This window comes from Heptranchias perlo, chromosome 6 (assembly GCF_035084215.1).
Source record: "Heptranchias perlo isolate sHepPer1 chromosome 6, sHepPer1.hap1, whole genome shotgun sequence".
Classification (NCBI taxonomy): Eukaryota; Metazoa; Chordata; class Chondrichthyes; order Hexanchiformes; family Hexanchidae; genus Heptranchias; species Heptranchias perlo.
In genome coordinates this window covers 34214632-34231569 of record NC_090330.1, presented here as the reverse complement: position 1 = coordinate 34231569, position 16938 = coordinate 34214632, and the positions used below count along the sequence as shown (strand labels likewise).

At 41.4% G+C, this 16938-nt stretch overlaps 1 protein-coding gene across 3 annotated transcripts in view; it reads right to left on the bottom strand.

The window, feature by feature from the left end:
* The window catches only part of lats2 (large tumor suppressor kinase 2), a 58073-nt gene extending 49405 nt beyond the window's left edge, over nucleotides 1-8668 (bottom strand). For 2 of the 3 annotated variants that reach the window (XM_067986075.1, XM_067986077.1), the window contains exons 1-2: nucleotides 8543-8668; nucleotides 3030-3559 (exon numbers count right to left, since the gene is read on the bottom strand). In XM_067986075.1, coding sequence (XP_067842176.1) covers nucleotides 3030-3368 — 339 coding nt within the window. In that variant the 5' untranslated portion in view covers nucleotides 3369-3559; nucleotides 8543-8668. The remainder of the gene's footprint in view (nucleotides 1-3029; nucleotides 3560-8542) is intronic. The other variant, XM_067986076.1, reaches the window with a different exon arrangement.
* Nucleotides 8669-16938: the final 8270 nt, after the last annotated feature.

The window sequence follows — 16938 nt, the reverse complement described above, 5'->3', positions numbered from 1 at the left end:
AAGATGTTTCCACTTGTGGGGGAGACCAAAACTAGGGGCCATAAATATAAGATAGTCACCGATAAATCCAATAGAGAATTCAGGAGAAACTTCTTTACCCAGAGAGCGGTTAGAATGTGGAACTCGCTACCACAAGGAGTAGATGAGGTGAATAGCATAGATGCATTTAAGGAAAAGCTAGATAAACACATAAGGAAGAAAGGATAAGAAGGTTATGCTGACAAGGTTGGATGAAGAGGGGTGGGAGGAGATGTGTGTGGAGCATAAACACTGGCATGGACCATTTGGGCCAAGTGGCATAATTCTGTGTTGCACATTCTATGTAATTAAAAAAGTAAGGACAAATTCTTTTTAGCTATTTAGCCAAATCACAGATTACAATTTTAGTGCAAGACCTGCTAATTCTCTAATATGCTGGTGTGAATCCCGTGTAGATTTAGCCTTAAAAATGGAATGGGCATGGAATTCTCCAAATCATGAGGATGAAACCTCTCCTCCCTTTCCCTCTCTCCAGATCAATACTCGGCTCTTAGACGTCCTTTCAACAAGAAGTGTGGAAATTTTTTTTTACGCAGCAAGTTGTAATGATCTGGAATGCACCGCCTGAAAGGGTGGTGGAAGCAGATTCAATAGTAATTTTCAAAAGGGAATTGGATAAATACTTGAAGGGCTATGGGGAAAGAGCAGGGGAATGGGGCTAATTGGATAGCTCTTTCAAAGATCCAGCACAGGCACGATGGGCCGAATGGCCTCCTCCAGTGCTGTACCTACTATGACACTATGAACCTGTTGTGCAAACTGTATGGATCCATTTGATATTCAGCAGAGCAAAAGTTAACATGTAGGAAAAATGCATAAAAGTTCTTCAAACACCAACGTTTTATACCTGGCTCAAAAATAAAATCTAAAACGTATCCAGTAGCACAAAGAAGAGTATTTTCACAAAGTAAGTATATTTTGCTGAATATTGGGCAAAAGTCATTTTTCTCTTCACATTTCAAGGAATTAAAAATATTTTAAAATTATTTATGTTTAATGTTATTTTTTACATTTTAATCCGCGTTCAATAAACATCAAAAATATGTTGAGGAAAACATGCAATATACAGCTGAGTTATTATCAATTAGTAATAGAAAACACGACCCAGATAAAACTACAGTAATATCATGGAATCAAGGCCAGCAAACACCTTCAATTTTTAAACCTTATCCAATTACACAAGAGACACAAAGTAATGTGCAATGCAGTCAATGAAAAATGTAACATAGTTAACACATAGAAAAGATTCCAGAACCTCATGATGAGATGATGACGGTGTCAATGATAATGCATTTTGAATTCTATAACAGTGACAGATAAAACTTCTCTCAGCAAGCAGCGACTAAGAGAAAAAAAGCCAAATGAATACACGAGGGAGACCGTATGACGGTGGGTTTACACATATGTAAGTTTTGCAATCATACGGTCAGGACATACCACAGTGCAATATCAAGTGATGACAGACAAGAACATCCTGCTTGTGACGTAGACCAATTGGGAGTTATTTAGCAAATATACAAAATAAACACTACGAATCTTTCAAGCAGAATTCCAGCCCTCTTGGAACTCTTCTTCTAACTCCCAGGGGCTTAGGCAATAAACCCACTGGGGGTGATTTTAAACCCCAAAAACGGGTGGGTTGGGGGTGGGTGGGAGTCAAAAATAGTTGTTTTTTTGGATCGCAACCGCAAAATTTTCCAAACTTGCATTCCCAGTGGGAAGCCTGTACTTTTCTGCGCTGATGTTAAACCTGGAAATAAAGCCAGGTTGCGGTCGCGACCCAAAAAACAACTATTTTCAACTCCCACCCGCCCCCAACCCACCCATTCTTGGGGTTTAAAATCACCCCCACTGTGTGGAGTACTACTGAGCCATACAGACCCGAAAAGTCCCAGGACTCAACACAATCTGTGCTGAATTAGTTAATCTCAGCCGAACAGCAGCAGCCGCACTCCGGCTGGCCTCATCCTTCCCAGATTAGGGAAAAGAGTATAACATCAGTAGAGTTCTCATTCCTGATTGTTATCCAGTGACTGGTGTGCATGTGCAAAGATCGAGGGAGGACAGAATGACTCCCACAATGAACAGTCTGCCAACATTCATTGTCTAGGCTCATATGGAGATTAATTACTTGGGTGAGATATTGGAGGGCAGCTGGCAGGGACCCACAGAACAGCCATCAGCATCGCGGGGGAGGGAAAAATCTCTTTTCCAACCACAGATTTTGGAAATGAGGCATGATTTAATGAAACAATGGCCTCAGAAATCCTCAGGCTTGGTCTGCCAGCAGAAGTGCAGTGGAGCAGTCCCCAGTGACCTCCATTCCTGAGAATCCAGGGTCACCTCATTTACACGGTAATGACAAGCATCCACACCACTATAGCTGCGCTGTGGGTACCCACCAAAGGAGGTGGGAAAAGCAGCATCGGATGGTTGCTTGGGGGGGAACCGCTGGCTGCTCCCCTTCCAAAAAATGCAGCAGTGAAAATAATCAGACCTCATGGTAAGAGGGCTGAGCGGGAAACGTCTAGGGGACAATTTCTGAAATCTTTCAGGCCAAGACACGAGCCTGCAGATCCCGGCCACTTCCACCCCTTAGTTGAGCTGTATGCTGGGTTCATCCTGGTCACATGGCAGAAAGGAGGCCATCTCTGAGAAAATTCCTGGTGTCGGAATTCATTTCCCCCTAGTCCTGCCCCCTCAGACGTCACGGGCCATGTTTGCAGCTGACAGAGGTTCCACCCCAAACAGGCCCTGACAAAAGTTCACAATCTGGGCTGGGATCCAGCGTTCCTGAGTCCTGCCCTATTTTCTTTTCCCTCTACTGCACTCTCGGCCTACTTACACCATGAATGTGCAGTTGGCCCTATGGAAATTTGGGGCCAATATATTTTTTGTTACCCAGCAATACTCAAAATCTTCAAGATAGAAGAATAAACTTATAAAATAATGACACACAACAAAAAAATTATAATATCTGTTTAACATACCTGATCACATCCAGCATTCACCAATTCTTGAAGCATCTGTCTGTTTACTTCAACACTGGTAGAAGAACCCGATTCATTTGCAAATGGCATCAGGGAGTTTCTGATTTCTCTAAGAGCTTTCTGATAAGGCCCAAATTTTGGGACAGGTCGCATCTGCTGCTGTCTGGTGGCATCCTTTCCAACCGTGGCTTTAGGGTCAAGCTGGGTTTCATTATTAGAGCTGACATTTAAACCCTGACCTGAAGGTTTATGAGGTTGCTTCAACCCCTCCCGAATTTCTTGCAGTCTCTGGCGGCTGTTTCCAGCATACGAAGTGGCTGGAAATGTCTTTGGCCTCATCACAAAACCAACTTTTGTTTATCATAAATAAGCTCTCTTTGGGTTTCTGGTGCTGCGCAGATTTTCAGAAAGTTAACGTTTAGTTTGCTGTAATCATTGTATTTTTACTCCTTTTACTGATGCACACTTGTGGTCCTTAAATTTTTTCAACATAAAGATTACTTTGACTTCATTCTCATAGGCATCCTTACCTGAAATGTAGAAGAGGTCATAATAAGATTGCGATAATAGAAAAATTAAATGCAAAATTGCTGATGAACAGTCACTAGATTGTATTCACTTTATTTCATCTCTTTTTGTTACTTACTTACACACACATATAAAATATGTATGAATCCTCCGAGAACTGCAGTAAAGAAATAATAAGGTTGCAAATTCTGATGTTCTAAGAATATTTTGAAATGTTATGTATTTTGACATATTTGTCTAACTCTATTTCAGAACATTCACTTTGAAGGTTTTACAGTATCCTGAACTGTGGAAAATGTGTATATTTTTATAGCTGCTGAGAACATCCTGTACTCAGTAGTAGGGTAACTGACTACTTGAATATTTATGAAAAGAGTTTATCCCCCCCCTTTAATTTTTCCCCTTTCTTCCCTGCTCTCTTAAAAGTGCTGACTTTTGTTGGGATACGGTTGCACATTTGCCAGCAGCGCTGGATAGCTCCTTCATGGCCATTCTTTACATATGGGCCTAGGCAGCGAGGCAGGCAATGTGATTATGGAGGACATCACGACCAAGCTTCCCCCTGTCCTCACGAACTGACCGAATAGGCACAATTTCCAGCAGGAGACACTGGATAGCAATCAGAAGCAGGAACTCAGGCTGATGTTTTCTCCTCCCTAGACAGGACTGTTGAGGCCCCTATATTGCACCATATCTGAGAAAAGCAATGCTATTCAAAAGCAGTGTTTCATACTTTCATTTTCTGTGGTGGAACTCCAGCCCTTTCTGACACCACAGCTAACTCATTTTGTCTAAGGGTTAGCTTGGCTCACTGGTCAAGCCCCACCACGGACTTGAGCACAAATTTCGCCTGACATTTCCTACTAAAGTGCTTACACTTCATTAGCTGTAAAGGGCTTTGGGACATACTGAGTTTGTGAAAAGCACTACACATATGCTAGTCCAAAAGTTTGCCGCCCATATCTATCCTGCACTGTCTCCTATCGTTCAAGTGAAATCTCTCGTATCTGCCTACAGGTTAAAGACAAATGAGGTAGTCCAGCTTGGGCAGTACTCCATTCATCCGTGAATTCATCAATGGGGGCACTGGGAGATATATCTAGGATCAGGCCATCTTCCTGTCCTCTATATGTGGCAACAGCATTAAGTCCAGCCAGGCTGAAGAACTGCAATAACTCATCTTGAAAATTATCAAAAAAAATAGAAATTTAAATGAAGAAATAAATTTGCATTTTCCCTCACTTACCCGTATGTCTCAATAAGCCAGAGGCAGAGATGAAAAAGTGATGACCCCCCCCACCCCAAGCAAGTCTAATAATCTGCATCCAAACTCCTAGACTTCAGATACATTAAGTGAGACTGGTTTACTACACACTGTGAAGTACATCTGTACCTCCCACTCCCCACATTTTGTTGTCATCCCAGTAGATCACAGGTTTTCAAACTGGCCCAAGGGTGTCTAGAAAGTCATCAGGTTTCTGTCTGAATGGGGTCACGCATATACTGAGCACTGGAGGCAATATCTCAAGAATTTGGTATGCTGTATTTTATCTATAGTTTTTGATTTACTAGCATGTTATCTTGGTTGCTGTATATTAATAAAATAATTCTTTCTGCAATCATAGCACTGTTTTCCTTTGGGTAGATGACATTCTCTTTCAGAAATTAAGGCAGGAGTCCCCAGAAACATGTTACTGTTTACAGGGGGTAGAGGAGGAAGGTAGTCTAGGTCCCCCACCATTCAACAACTGCCAGATATACTGTTCTGTGTTTGGCCAACAAGGGCAAGAAACACTTATACTGGGCCAGAGTGGACAATGTCAGTTATTTCCTTCCTCTGAAGTGGCCACACCACAAAAGAATAAAACGCATCATAATCAAATCTGCCAGATTTTACTGTCAGGGAATGCAAGACCTTGAACCTTTGCCCTCTGGATTGTAGTGTGAATACTTCTACTAACAGTATGCCAAAAAGAGCCTTACAAACAACAATTACAAAAAAACCCAACAAAAAACATCAATAACCACCACAACCCAACAAATAATACTACACAGTGGGGGGGAATAAAAGGATTACAGCTTAATATTTTAAACAGCAGCTGCCAATTATCTCACAGTGTTTATGTAGAGATGAAATATAACCTGATGAGGACCATTCAATAGAATGTGCCACTCAAGTACACAAAGCAGTCAATTATGCATTTTTCTGGTTAGTAACTGTGTAGCTAGAATGTAGAATTTAAAACAATTGCCGGTTTGTTTTATTTATATTAGATTAATAAAAATGGGACAGTATTTATATTTTTGCATCGTCGTCTCACTATAGGCACTTTGTAGAAAAAATGTAAGCTGTGCATTTTAGAACAAGCTTAGGCAAGTTATTGCAATATTCCTTTCATTTTTTTTGCCTTTAACCCTGAATAGTATCGTAGTGTCAGATAACTTGCAAAGACTTGAAAAGGAAAACAAAACAATTTGTTATACTTATTAAGTAATTAAAAGTATTTACTTTTCACAAGCTAACAAGTACTAACTGCCTGCTAATTATTTTCTGATGGTATACATTTTGTTGTAGGACTTCAATTTGATTATAGTGTTTAATACATTTTTTTATGAAGTTACAATACCTATAACATACTGTAAATATAATTGAATCATAACGAGTTACAAAATATTTTTAAAACAGGCAATTTTTTGAAGAATTCAAATATTTAATAAATGATGGCGTTATTGTCACTTTTAATTGTCTCAATCAAAATTTGAACACATATTGACGAAATTGCCGTAAACTGATTTTGTTGAACTATTCCCTCTTTAATTTGTAATTGCGTACCTAATACACAAAAAAATCCTTCTCCTGAAAGCCAAATATTATATAAACAAATATAAACATAAATGTTAAAGCATTGATGAATAACTGAGATATATTTTCCTCCCTATTTTCTGCAACTTTCTTACCAAAGTTCTTCATACACGATGACTGCTCATAGCTGTTGCAACAATCATTCTGATATGGTGGCTAAATGTAGGAATTTTATATCCAAATTACCAAGCAATGAGTAGGAGATGCTGATGCCCTGTCCTAACTTCTGGAAGAGTATTAGCTACCCACAGGAAAACAGTGCTATAACTGCACAAGGCATAACAGAAATACAGCTACAGAAATAACTGCGAATAAGTCAACAAATACAAGAAGTACAAAGGCCTCCAGATACTGTTCACAGGAGCATGATGTAGCAGAGCCCAGTCCACCAGAAATATGATGAACTTGCAGACCCCAGGATTCACCTTGTGAATGCCTTAGTATCCACAGACCCTAGTTTGAAAACCTGTATTCTTTAGGGATCTAGTAACTAAATAGAAATAGCTAATGAAATCAACATGGATTGTAATTATCAGCCATTGCATTATTAAAGCAAGCAATACAGACATTTTCAAACCAACTTTTAAACACATTAGATACAAATAATGATGAAAACCATGTCAGCTGACCTTTTAATTGGGTAAATACCACAATCTACACTAATGCTGATGTTATTACCGCATTTAATACATATAATGACGATCAAAATGTTTCATATATGTATTGTGTAATTATTGTTTTCTGTCAGAGCAACCTACTAACATGTTATAATCCACCACAATCTTATCCTACTGTATGTACAGCTCAAGGTACCTGTGATGTGTTCAACAGTACAAAATGAAATTACTACTTTTTTGAACAGCACAAATTTATCAGAATGACCAATCATTAACTATCCATATAAATTTTAAAATTCTCTAAAATAATTTATAATATCGACTATACGAAGATTGCACATCAAATAACTGTAGTTAGTTTAATAATTCATAATACCACGGTGTGTATAAATATATATATATAAAGTTGTTTTCCGTTGTAAACGTCTTAGAAATGCCCACCAATGTTCAGGGGAAAAATACAAACATAGAGTTGAAATGCATGTGGTAGTTAATTTGTACAAAAAATACACGCCTTGTAGGTTAAATGCGAAGGAAATAGCATGCGAGTTTTCCCAGGTACTAAGTGATCGCTATCAACAATGTTGCTTTGTGATTTTTCAAGACAACAGGAAGACACACCAATCAAAATGGCATTCAGTAAAATTTTGCATTACGTTGGGTGTATACACAGGGAAAAGTCACGCGTTTGTTTTTAAAATGTAAACGAAAACATCGGCTAGCAGAAATATACAATAGAATAACACTATTTTGGATTATAACATGTTTGCAGATTGTGACAGAAAACAATAATTATACAATACTTACATGAAACGTTTTGACCGTTTTTATAATATGTATCAAATACAGTACTAACATCATCATTAGTGTTAATTGTAGTATTGTCAATATAAGATGCTAAAGTTAAAAACAAAATAACAGAGGATCAAACAAAAATCGATCATTTCAAAGCACCTTTTCCAACAATAGTTGACTCAATTGAAACGTTAATCCATCCCTTTTGGTTGCAGTTTCTTAAATCAACACCAAAAATATGGTAGCTACAATTAAAAGACTTCCATCGGAAATGCACAGTGTGACATAAAATATAGAGTCCGAAAATGAGCTTAAACTCCATTACAGCTTTGTGTTATATACCTAACTCAATATCCAGAATTACCGATGACAGACTTCCGAAAGCATGCAAGTTTCATAGCTGACTATTTTGCGGCCCTGATTCAGCAGACATCGTCGGCTACCCCAAGCTGTCATCGTAGAGTCTTTTGGCTGGTCTCAAAAATGTTCTGAAATCGTTATCGTGTTTTTTTTTAAATCAAAGGCGACACACGAACTCCCCTAAAGTGTGATCTATCCTCGAATTAATCAGGGCCGAATAAGTTTGTGAAAGATGTTTCCTCCGCATTACGTCTTTGAGACTACAGTCAAAAAAAAACTTTGCTTCAAGTTAGTGGAGAGAAACTTTTTATTACGTGACAGCACAAGAAGGAATTCAAATAATACATTACCACTGCCATCGAAGAAATCTCTCTCTCTCTCGTTAATTGTACCTTAAAACACAATCCTCTGCCGAAAAGTCTGTCCCCGAATTAATGGAGTAAATGATGGCAGTTTCGAGCCGCTGGAGTTTCTCTTTTTTGCGCTAAGTTATGCGGATCAGAGCCAATGGAACGTACCTCGTACCAAGCAACCGCATTCCACAGCAGGGAGAAAATACATCTCAATCTGCCAGCTGCAGTTTGTTGAGCTGTGGAAATAAAAACAACTTCCTAATTTACCGACTTCACCATTAAAAGTAATTGTAAAGTCGTATCGACGTGGTTAATCTTCAACAATAACTAATATAAATTATTAACAATTGCATCACACGGGAAGTGTAATACTGTAGAAAAAAAGATAAGCACAATGGCTCGTCTCACAGATTAGTTTGAGTATTCAATTGTAATATCATTATTTTAAAAATGTAGTCCGAGATATATATAATATATGTGCAGAAATGTAACTCAACTGTTGAAAGGTGTGCGGCGAGTTTTAAGTTTATCACTTACTTTACTCACCCCCTGTTATTAGGTAATTTTTTAAAAAATCATTTTTATAGTGTAGCGAGCGAGTACTTTAAATGCCGCCTGTAATCAGGGATCTGGGTCCAGATCGGAGTCTATTTTCTCCCCACTGCTCCCTCCTCAGAATGTGGGCCGGAGTTCGGAACGCACCTGATTGACAGCTGCGCTCCGCATTGTTTTCATTCCATTCAGGTCACGTGGTCGCGCTCGCGCGTAGCTACGCTGGCATACCAATAGGAGGCGGGGCCCCAGATTCAGGCCCGGGCGAAAGATTCGTGACGGTGTTTCAAACCATTCTCTGTGCTCTGGTGGCAGTGTAGTTATTTAAAGGCTACCCCGCATTCCACACGCACACGACCCTCGCCCCGCTGTGCACTTGGAGCAACACCTACATTTAAAAAATAACCAAACTTGTGGTGGAATAAGAATTCTCAATGTGCAACAGCACTCAGGGTAAACAAGACCTTGATAATTCATAGAATCATACAGCAGAGAACGAGGCCATTCAGCCCATGATGCCTGTGCCCGCTCTTTCGAAGAGCTATTTAATTCGTCCTGCTCCCTTGCTCTTTCCCCATAGCACTGCATTTTTTTCCTTTTCAAGTATATATCCAATTCCCTTTTGAAAGTTACTACTGAATCTGCTTCCACCACCCATTCAGGCAGTGCATTCCAGATTACACCAACTCACTGCGTAAAAAAAATTCTCATCTCCCCTCTGGTTCTTTTGGCAATTACCTTAATTCTGTGTCCTTTGGTTACGGATCCTTCTGCCAGTGGAAACAGTTTCTCCTTATTTACTCAATCAAAACCGTTCATAATTTTCCCGTTCATCAAATTTCCCCTTAACCTTCTCTGCTCTAAGGAGAACAATCATAGCTTCTCCAGTCTCTCCAAATAACTGAAGTCCCTCATCCCTGGTATCATTCTAGTAGATGATCTCTGTACCTGCTCCAAGGCCTTGACAGCCATCCTAAAGTGTGGTGTCCAGAATTGGACACAATGCTCCAGCTGAGGCCTAACCAGTGAATTATAAAGGTTTAGCATAACTTCCTTGCTTTTGTACTCTATGCCTCTATTTATAAAGCGTAGCATCTTGTGTGTTTTTTTAACAGCCTTATCAACTTGTCCTGCCACCTTCAAAAATTTGTGTATGTAAATCCCCAGCTCGCTCTGTTCCTGTACCCCCTTTAAAATTGTACCATTTAGTATATATTGCCTCTCTTCATTCTTCCTTCCAAAATGCATCACTTCACACTTCTCTGCATTAAATTTCATCTGCCACATGTCTACCCATCTCACCAGTCTGTCTACGTGCTCCTGAAGTCTGCTACTATCCTCCTCACTGTTTACAACATTTCTGAGTTTTGTGTCACCTGCAAACTTTGAAATTATGCCCTTTATACCCAAGTTAAGGTCATTAATATATATCAAAATGAGCAGTGGCCCTAATACCGACCCCTGGGGGACACCCTGTATACACTTCCCTCCTGTCTGAAAAACAACCGTTCACCACTACTCTTTGCTTTCTGTCTCTTAGCCAATTTCATATCCACAATGCCACTACCCTTTTAATCACATGGGCTTCAATTTTGCCGACCGTTCTATTATGTGGCACTTTATCAGATGCCTTTTGAAATTCCATATATACATGAGTGAGGAAATCAGGAATGAGTTATCAAGGTTTCTCGGCTTGGAAATCAGTTCTGTACGACTTGGTCAGTTGTACAGCACATGATTTATTAAAGGTAAGGTAACTCTAGGAAGTATCATCATTATAAGTCAAAGGAGTATGTTGCTCTGGTCAAATCATATTTTGAATACACTGTCCAGTTGTGGTCATCAAGACACAAGGGAGACATTCAAGTGCTGGACAAAGTTTCACAAGGATGATCCCTACTGTCACGGCCTGAGTTATAGAATCATAGAATCATAGAATGATATGGCACAGAAGGAGGCAATTTGGCCCGTCGTGCCTATGCCGGCTCTTTGAAAGAGCTATCCAACTAGTCCCGCTCCCCTGCTCTTTCCCCACAGCCCTGCAAATTTTCCCTCTTCAAGTATTTATCCAATTCCCTTTTGAAAGTTATTATTGAATCTGCTTCCACCACCCTTTCAGGCAGTGCTTTCCAGATCATAACAACTCACTGTGTAAAAAAATGTTTCCTCGTGTCGCCTCTGGTTCTTTTGCCAATTACAAATCTGTGTGCTCTAGTTACCGACCCTTCTGCCACTGGAAACAGTTTCTCCTTATTTCTTCTATCAAAACCCTTCATGATTTTGAACACCTCTATCAAACCTCCCCTTAGCCTTCTCTGCTGTAAGGAGAACAATCCCATTTCTCTAGTCTCTCCACGCAACTGAAGTCTTTCATCCCTGGTACCATTCTAGTAAATCTCCTCTGCACCCTCTGTAAGGCCTTGACATCCTTCCTAAAGTGCGGTGCCCAGAATTGGACATAATACTCCATATACACATTAACCAAACTACCCTCATCAACCCTCTCCATTACTTCATCAAAGAACTCTATCAAATTAGTCAAACATGATTTGCCTTTAACAAATCTGTGCTGGCTTTCATTTATTAACCCATATTATTCCAAGTGCTAATTAATTTTGTCCCTGACTACAGTCTCTAACACTTTCCCCACCACCGACGCTAGGCTGACTGGCCTGTAGTTGTTGGGTTAAACCCTCTCTCCTTTTTTTGAATAGGGGTGTAACATTTGCAATCCTCCAGTCCTCTGGCACCACTTCCATATCCAAGAAGGATTGGAAGATTGTGGCCAGAGCCTCCGCAATTACCATCCTTACTTCCCTCAGCACCCTAGGATGCATCCCATCCAGACCAGGTGACTTTTGTACCTTGAGCGCTGTCAACCTTTTATGTATCTCCTCTTTATGAGGAAAGGCAAGAGAAACTTGGGCTTTTCAGCCTAGAAAGACCTGAGAGATAATCTTACAGGAGGTATATAAAAGACTAACCCAGAGTATTCCTTAAAATTAAACTGCAGAGAAGAACTAGGGGACACAGGTTTAAACTTGTAAGAGGTAATTTAGGACTGATATAAGGAAATTCTTCACACAAAGAGTCATCAGGATATGATTGATGTAGGTGATGTATTTGTATGGCCTAAATATTTATGGAGAGGCAGGGAGGGTGCAGGGGAGCCGGTAAAAAACCCGGTAAGGTCAGGGACATGGAAGTCCTGTTGAATTTAATGGTAGGACCTCATTCTAATTTTTTCCTTTGGTTTCCCGCCAGCAGCTGGCCAGATTGACAGGCTGGCCAGCTGGTAGGTGGGAAAACAAGCAGTAGGAGACCCTTGGGGATAGACCCCGGCAATCAGGAGAGGAGAAGGTCGGAGATCAGGGTTCGGTGGGGGGGAGAGAGAGGTCATCGCGGGAGGGGCGAAGGCCGGAGATCGGAGATTGGGGGAGGGAGAGAGGCCATCGTGGGAGGGGGGAAGGCCAGAGATCGGGGTTCAGGGGGGAGAGAGAGGTCATCGCAGGAGGGGGGAAGGCCGGAGATCAGGGATTGGGGGGGGAGAGAGAGGTCATCGCAGGAGGGGGGAGGGCTGGAGATCGGGGATTTGGGGGGAGAGAGAGGCCATCGCGGGATGGGGGAGGGCTGGAGATCGGGGTATGGTGGGGGAGAGAGAGGCCGTGATTGCCAAAAGGGAGGCCGAAGGGGCTGGGGGAGTGTACCTGTTCCTCCTGGCCAACAAGGAATGCTGTAAAAGGCACTTACCTTCTTGAGCCGGCAACTCCTGCCTCCCTTTCACTGCGGGGTTTCCTGAGCCAGCAGCAATTAAATTTAAATCAGGCTCCCAATTGCACTGTGGGAGACCGATTTAAATAAGTTAATGAAATGTCCCACCCCTCCACGGCGGGACACTTGCACGCCACGAAACCCGCCCCCGTGAAAATGGTGGCAGGTGCCTACGCGGCGGGTTGGGGTCACATTCCCTGTTTATTTATTTTTAACCCCCCTCGTGGGGGGGTGGGGGGAGTTAATATCGAGGCCTGTGTCAACATTTGAGGATCAGTTAGATAGGCAGTTGAAGGAAAGGGAGATAAAGGGATATGAGAACACTGTGGGTACCATTGGATTAGGACTACTGCTTGTGTGCAGCATAAACACCACCACGGCCTGGTTGGGCCAAACATCCTGTTCCCATGCTATAATTTCTATATAATGTGGAATAAACAATAATAACTTTAGCACCTTTAACGTAGCAAAATGTTCCAAGGTGCTTCCCGGAGGTGCATTCAATACATTTTTTTGCTCAGCTAAAGAAGAAAATATTAGGAGGGGAAACCAAAAACTTGGTCAAAAAGGGGGGTCTTAAAACAGTGGGCACTATGACTTCCATTTCCTGTAAATTGTCAATGACTTGGATGAAGGAATAGAGAGTTATATATCCAAGTTTGCAGATGACATTAAATTAGGAGGCATAGTAAGTTGTGTTGACGGAAGCATCAAGTTATAAAGGGATATAGAAAGGCTAAGTGGCAAAAATTATGACAGATGGAGTTCAATGTGGGGAACATAAGAACATAAGAACATAAGAAATTGGAGCAGGAGTAGGCCAATCGGCCCCTCGAGCCTGCTCCGCCATTCAATAAGATCATGGCTGATCTGATCCCAACCACAAATCTAAAGAACACAAGAAGTCGGAGCAGGACCCGGCCACATAGCCCCTGGGCCCTCTCCGCCACCCACAGGGCATTGACCGATCCGAACTCAGCTTCATGTCTAATTTCCTGCCCGCTCCCCATAACCCCTAATTCCCTTTACTTCTAGAAAACTGTCTATTTCTGTTTTAAATTTATCTAATGATGTAGCTTCCACAGCTTCCTGGGGCAGCAAATTCCACAGACCTACCACCCTCTGAGTGAAGAAGTTTCTCCTCATCTCAGTTTTGAAAGAGCAGCCCCTTATTCTAAGATTATGCCCCCTAGTTCTAGTTTCACCCATCTTTGGGAACATCCTTACTGCATCCACCCGATCAAGACCCTTCACAATCTTATATGTTTCAATAAGATCGCCTCTCATTCTTCTGAACTCCAATGAGTAGAGTCCCAATCTACTCAACCTCTCCTCATATGTCCGCCCCCTCATCCCCGGGATTAACCGAGTGAACCTTCTTTGTACTGCCTCGAGAGCAAGTATGTCTTTTCTTAAGTATGGAGACCAAAACTGTATGCAGTATTCCAGGTGCGGTCTCACCAATACCTTATATAACTGCAGCAATACCTCCTTGTTTTTATATTCTATCCCCCTAGCAATAAAAGCCAACATTCCGTTGGCTTTCTTGATCACCTGCTGCACCTGCATACCAACTTTTTGATTTTCTTGCACTAGGACCCCCAGATCCCTTTGTACTGCAGTACTTTCCAGTCTCTCGCCATTAAGAAAATAACTTGCTCTCTGATTTTTCCTGCCAAAGTGCATAACCTCACATTTTCCAATATTATATTGCATCTGCCAAATCTCCGCCCACTCACCCAGCCTGTCTATATCCCCTTGCAGGTTTTTTATGTCCTCCTCACTCTCTACTTTCCCTCCCATCTTTGTATCATCTGCAAATTTTGATATGTTGCACTCGGTCCCCTCCTCCAAATCGTTAATATAGATTGTAAAGAGTTGGGGAAGTGTGGAAGTGTGAGGTCATCCACTTTGGGTCACAGAATGACAAATTGGAATATTTTCTTAGTGGTGAGAGATGGGGCTGTGGAGGAGCAAAGGGATTTAGGTATCCATGTGTACAAATCATTAAAAGCTAGTGCACAGGCACAAAAAGTAATCCAAAAGGCAAATAGAATGTTGGCCTTTACCTCAAACGGGTTGGAATGCAAAAGTAAGGAAGTGATGCTTCAGTTGTACAGAGCCTTGGTCAGACCGCATCTGGAGTACTGCGGTCAGTTTTGGGCACTGCACCTCAGGCATCACATATTGGCCGTGGAGGGAGTACAGCGCAGATTCACCAGAATTATACCAGGGCTTAAAGGGTTAAATTACAAGACCAGGTGGCACAAACTTGGTTTGAATACCTTTGAGTTTAGAAGGCTGAGGGGTGATTTAATCAGGGTATTTAAAATGATAAAGGGATTAGATAGGGTAAATACAGAGAAACTATTTCCTCTGGTGGGGGAATCCAGAAGAAGAAGGCATAATCTTAAAATTAGATCAAGGCCATTTAGGAATCAGGAAACACTTTTTTTTTACACAAAGGGTAGTGTGGATGATGGGTCAATTGAAATTCTCAAGACTGAGATTGATAGATTTTTATTGGGTAAGGCTATCACGGGATATGAAGAAAAGGCAGGTAAATGGAGTTGAAATACAGATCAGCCATGATCTAAAAGAATGGTGGAACAGGCTTGAGGAGCTGAAAGGGCTACTGCTGTCCGTATATTCATAACATTTAGTGCAGACAATGTGAGAATACAGTTTTTTAATAAAAACTATTTGGAATCTGACATATTGTAAACAATAGGAATGAGGTTTAGAAGTTGGAGCTGTATGAGAATCTTTATCAAGTAGGAGACTGGAGTGTTAAAGCCCACTGAATCTTAACCCACTGATAAGATTTGATCAGATTTTGCTTTTATGATACAACTGTCCGTTTTCCAATGGCTCAGTGAGCTCGTCCAGTAAGTAGCTGAGCCATACATATCAGGAAGGTCCCAGGTTTGATCCCAGTTATGTGCTAAATTGGCTGTTCTTAGCCAGAGTCGCAGCAGAGGTGTAACAATTGGCCTCAGAGCTCCTGGGTTAGGGAGGGAGAAACCATCTGTGGTTCCTGGTCCTATCCAATGATTCCGACTGAAAGGGTGTGTATATTGATGATGATTGAAGAGGTGATTGGTCTCTTGCAGCCAAATATACTGCCAACTCCTACAGTCAAACCTCCCATGTGAATAATTGCCCTTTGAGCAGGAGATGAGGGGAAAGGAAAATTGGTGAAAAGAAGATGCAATAGTCTAATGTGGTATCTCCTTCTTGAGATGGGAAAGGACCCTGTCAGTCAGAGGCAGGATTGTGGTTGTAAATAAAAGATCAAAGCCTCTATTGGCTGTGTCCTGGAGTAGCACGAAGTAGACAGAGCCCCATTATTAAAATGGGGAATTTCAAGATGGTGGACATATTGAAATAAAACATAAGACTCAAAAATCTTATTTATAATATGGGCATAATAAAGATTGGGATATGCAAGCCTAGATTTCAGATCAGGCATAAGCCCAACTGGAAAAGGGGTAGGGCATGATGCATGCCTGTCCAACTTCATGGGTATTGAGCCTTCCCTAATTTCCAGGGTCAGCTTCATAATATTTTGGGCAAGCTTCAGGCATTTGAAACTCCTCTGATTGGAAGATCACATGTTGGAACACAGTAATTAGAATAGTGCTACAAGATTTAAAGGCCTGTGCAGCTTAAATGGACAGGCATCATTATCATTTTTTTGCTGAAATAAAGTTCAGAGAAGAGGGCAGGTGTTCCTCTGCAGATAATTGTCTCCCTGGTATAACTGCAGGCAGCAGGGTGGGGGAGGGGGAGGATTGCATTAGGCAACATGGGAGGTTTAAATAGCTTAAAATGTTTTTGATTTTTTTGGTCTTCTGCCAAAGTCACTGGCCTCTTTATTGCAGCCATTTCCCTCCCCCACTGAGGCAGGGGACCAGGTGGCAGCAGAAACACTACCAGGAGCCCTCTAATATAATGATAACGACTCTGACCCCAGGAAAATGGCTGGGATCAGGGGCGCAGGGATTGGATGAACAGAACTCGGAACAACTTGGAACAAAGGAGGCTGAGGGGAGATTTAATTGAGGTAT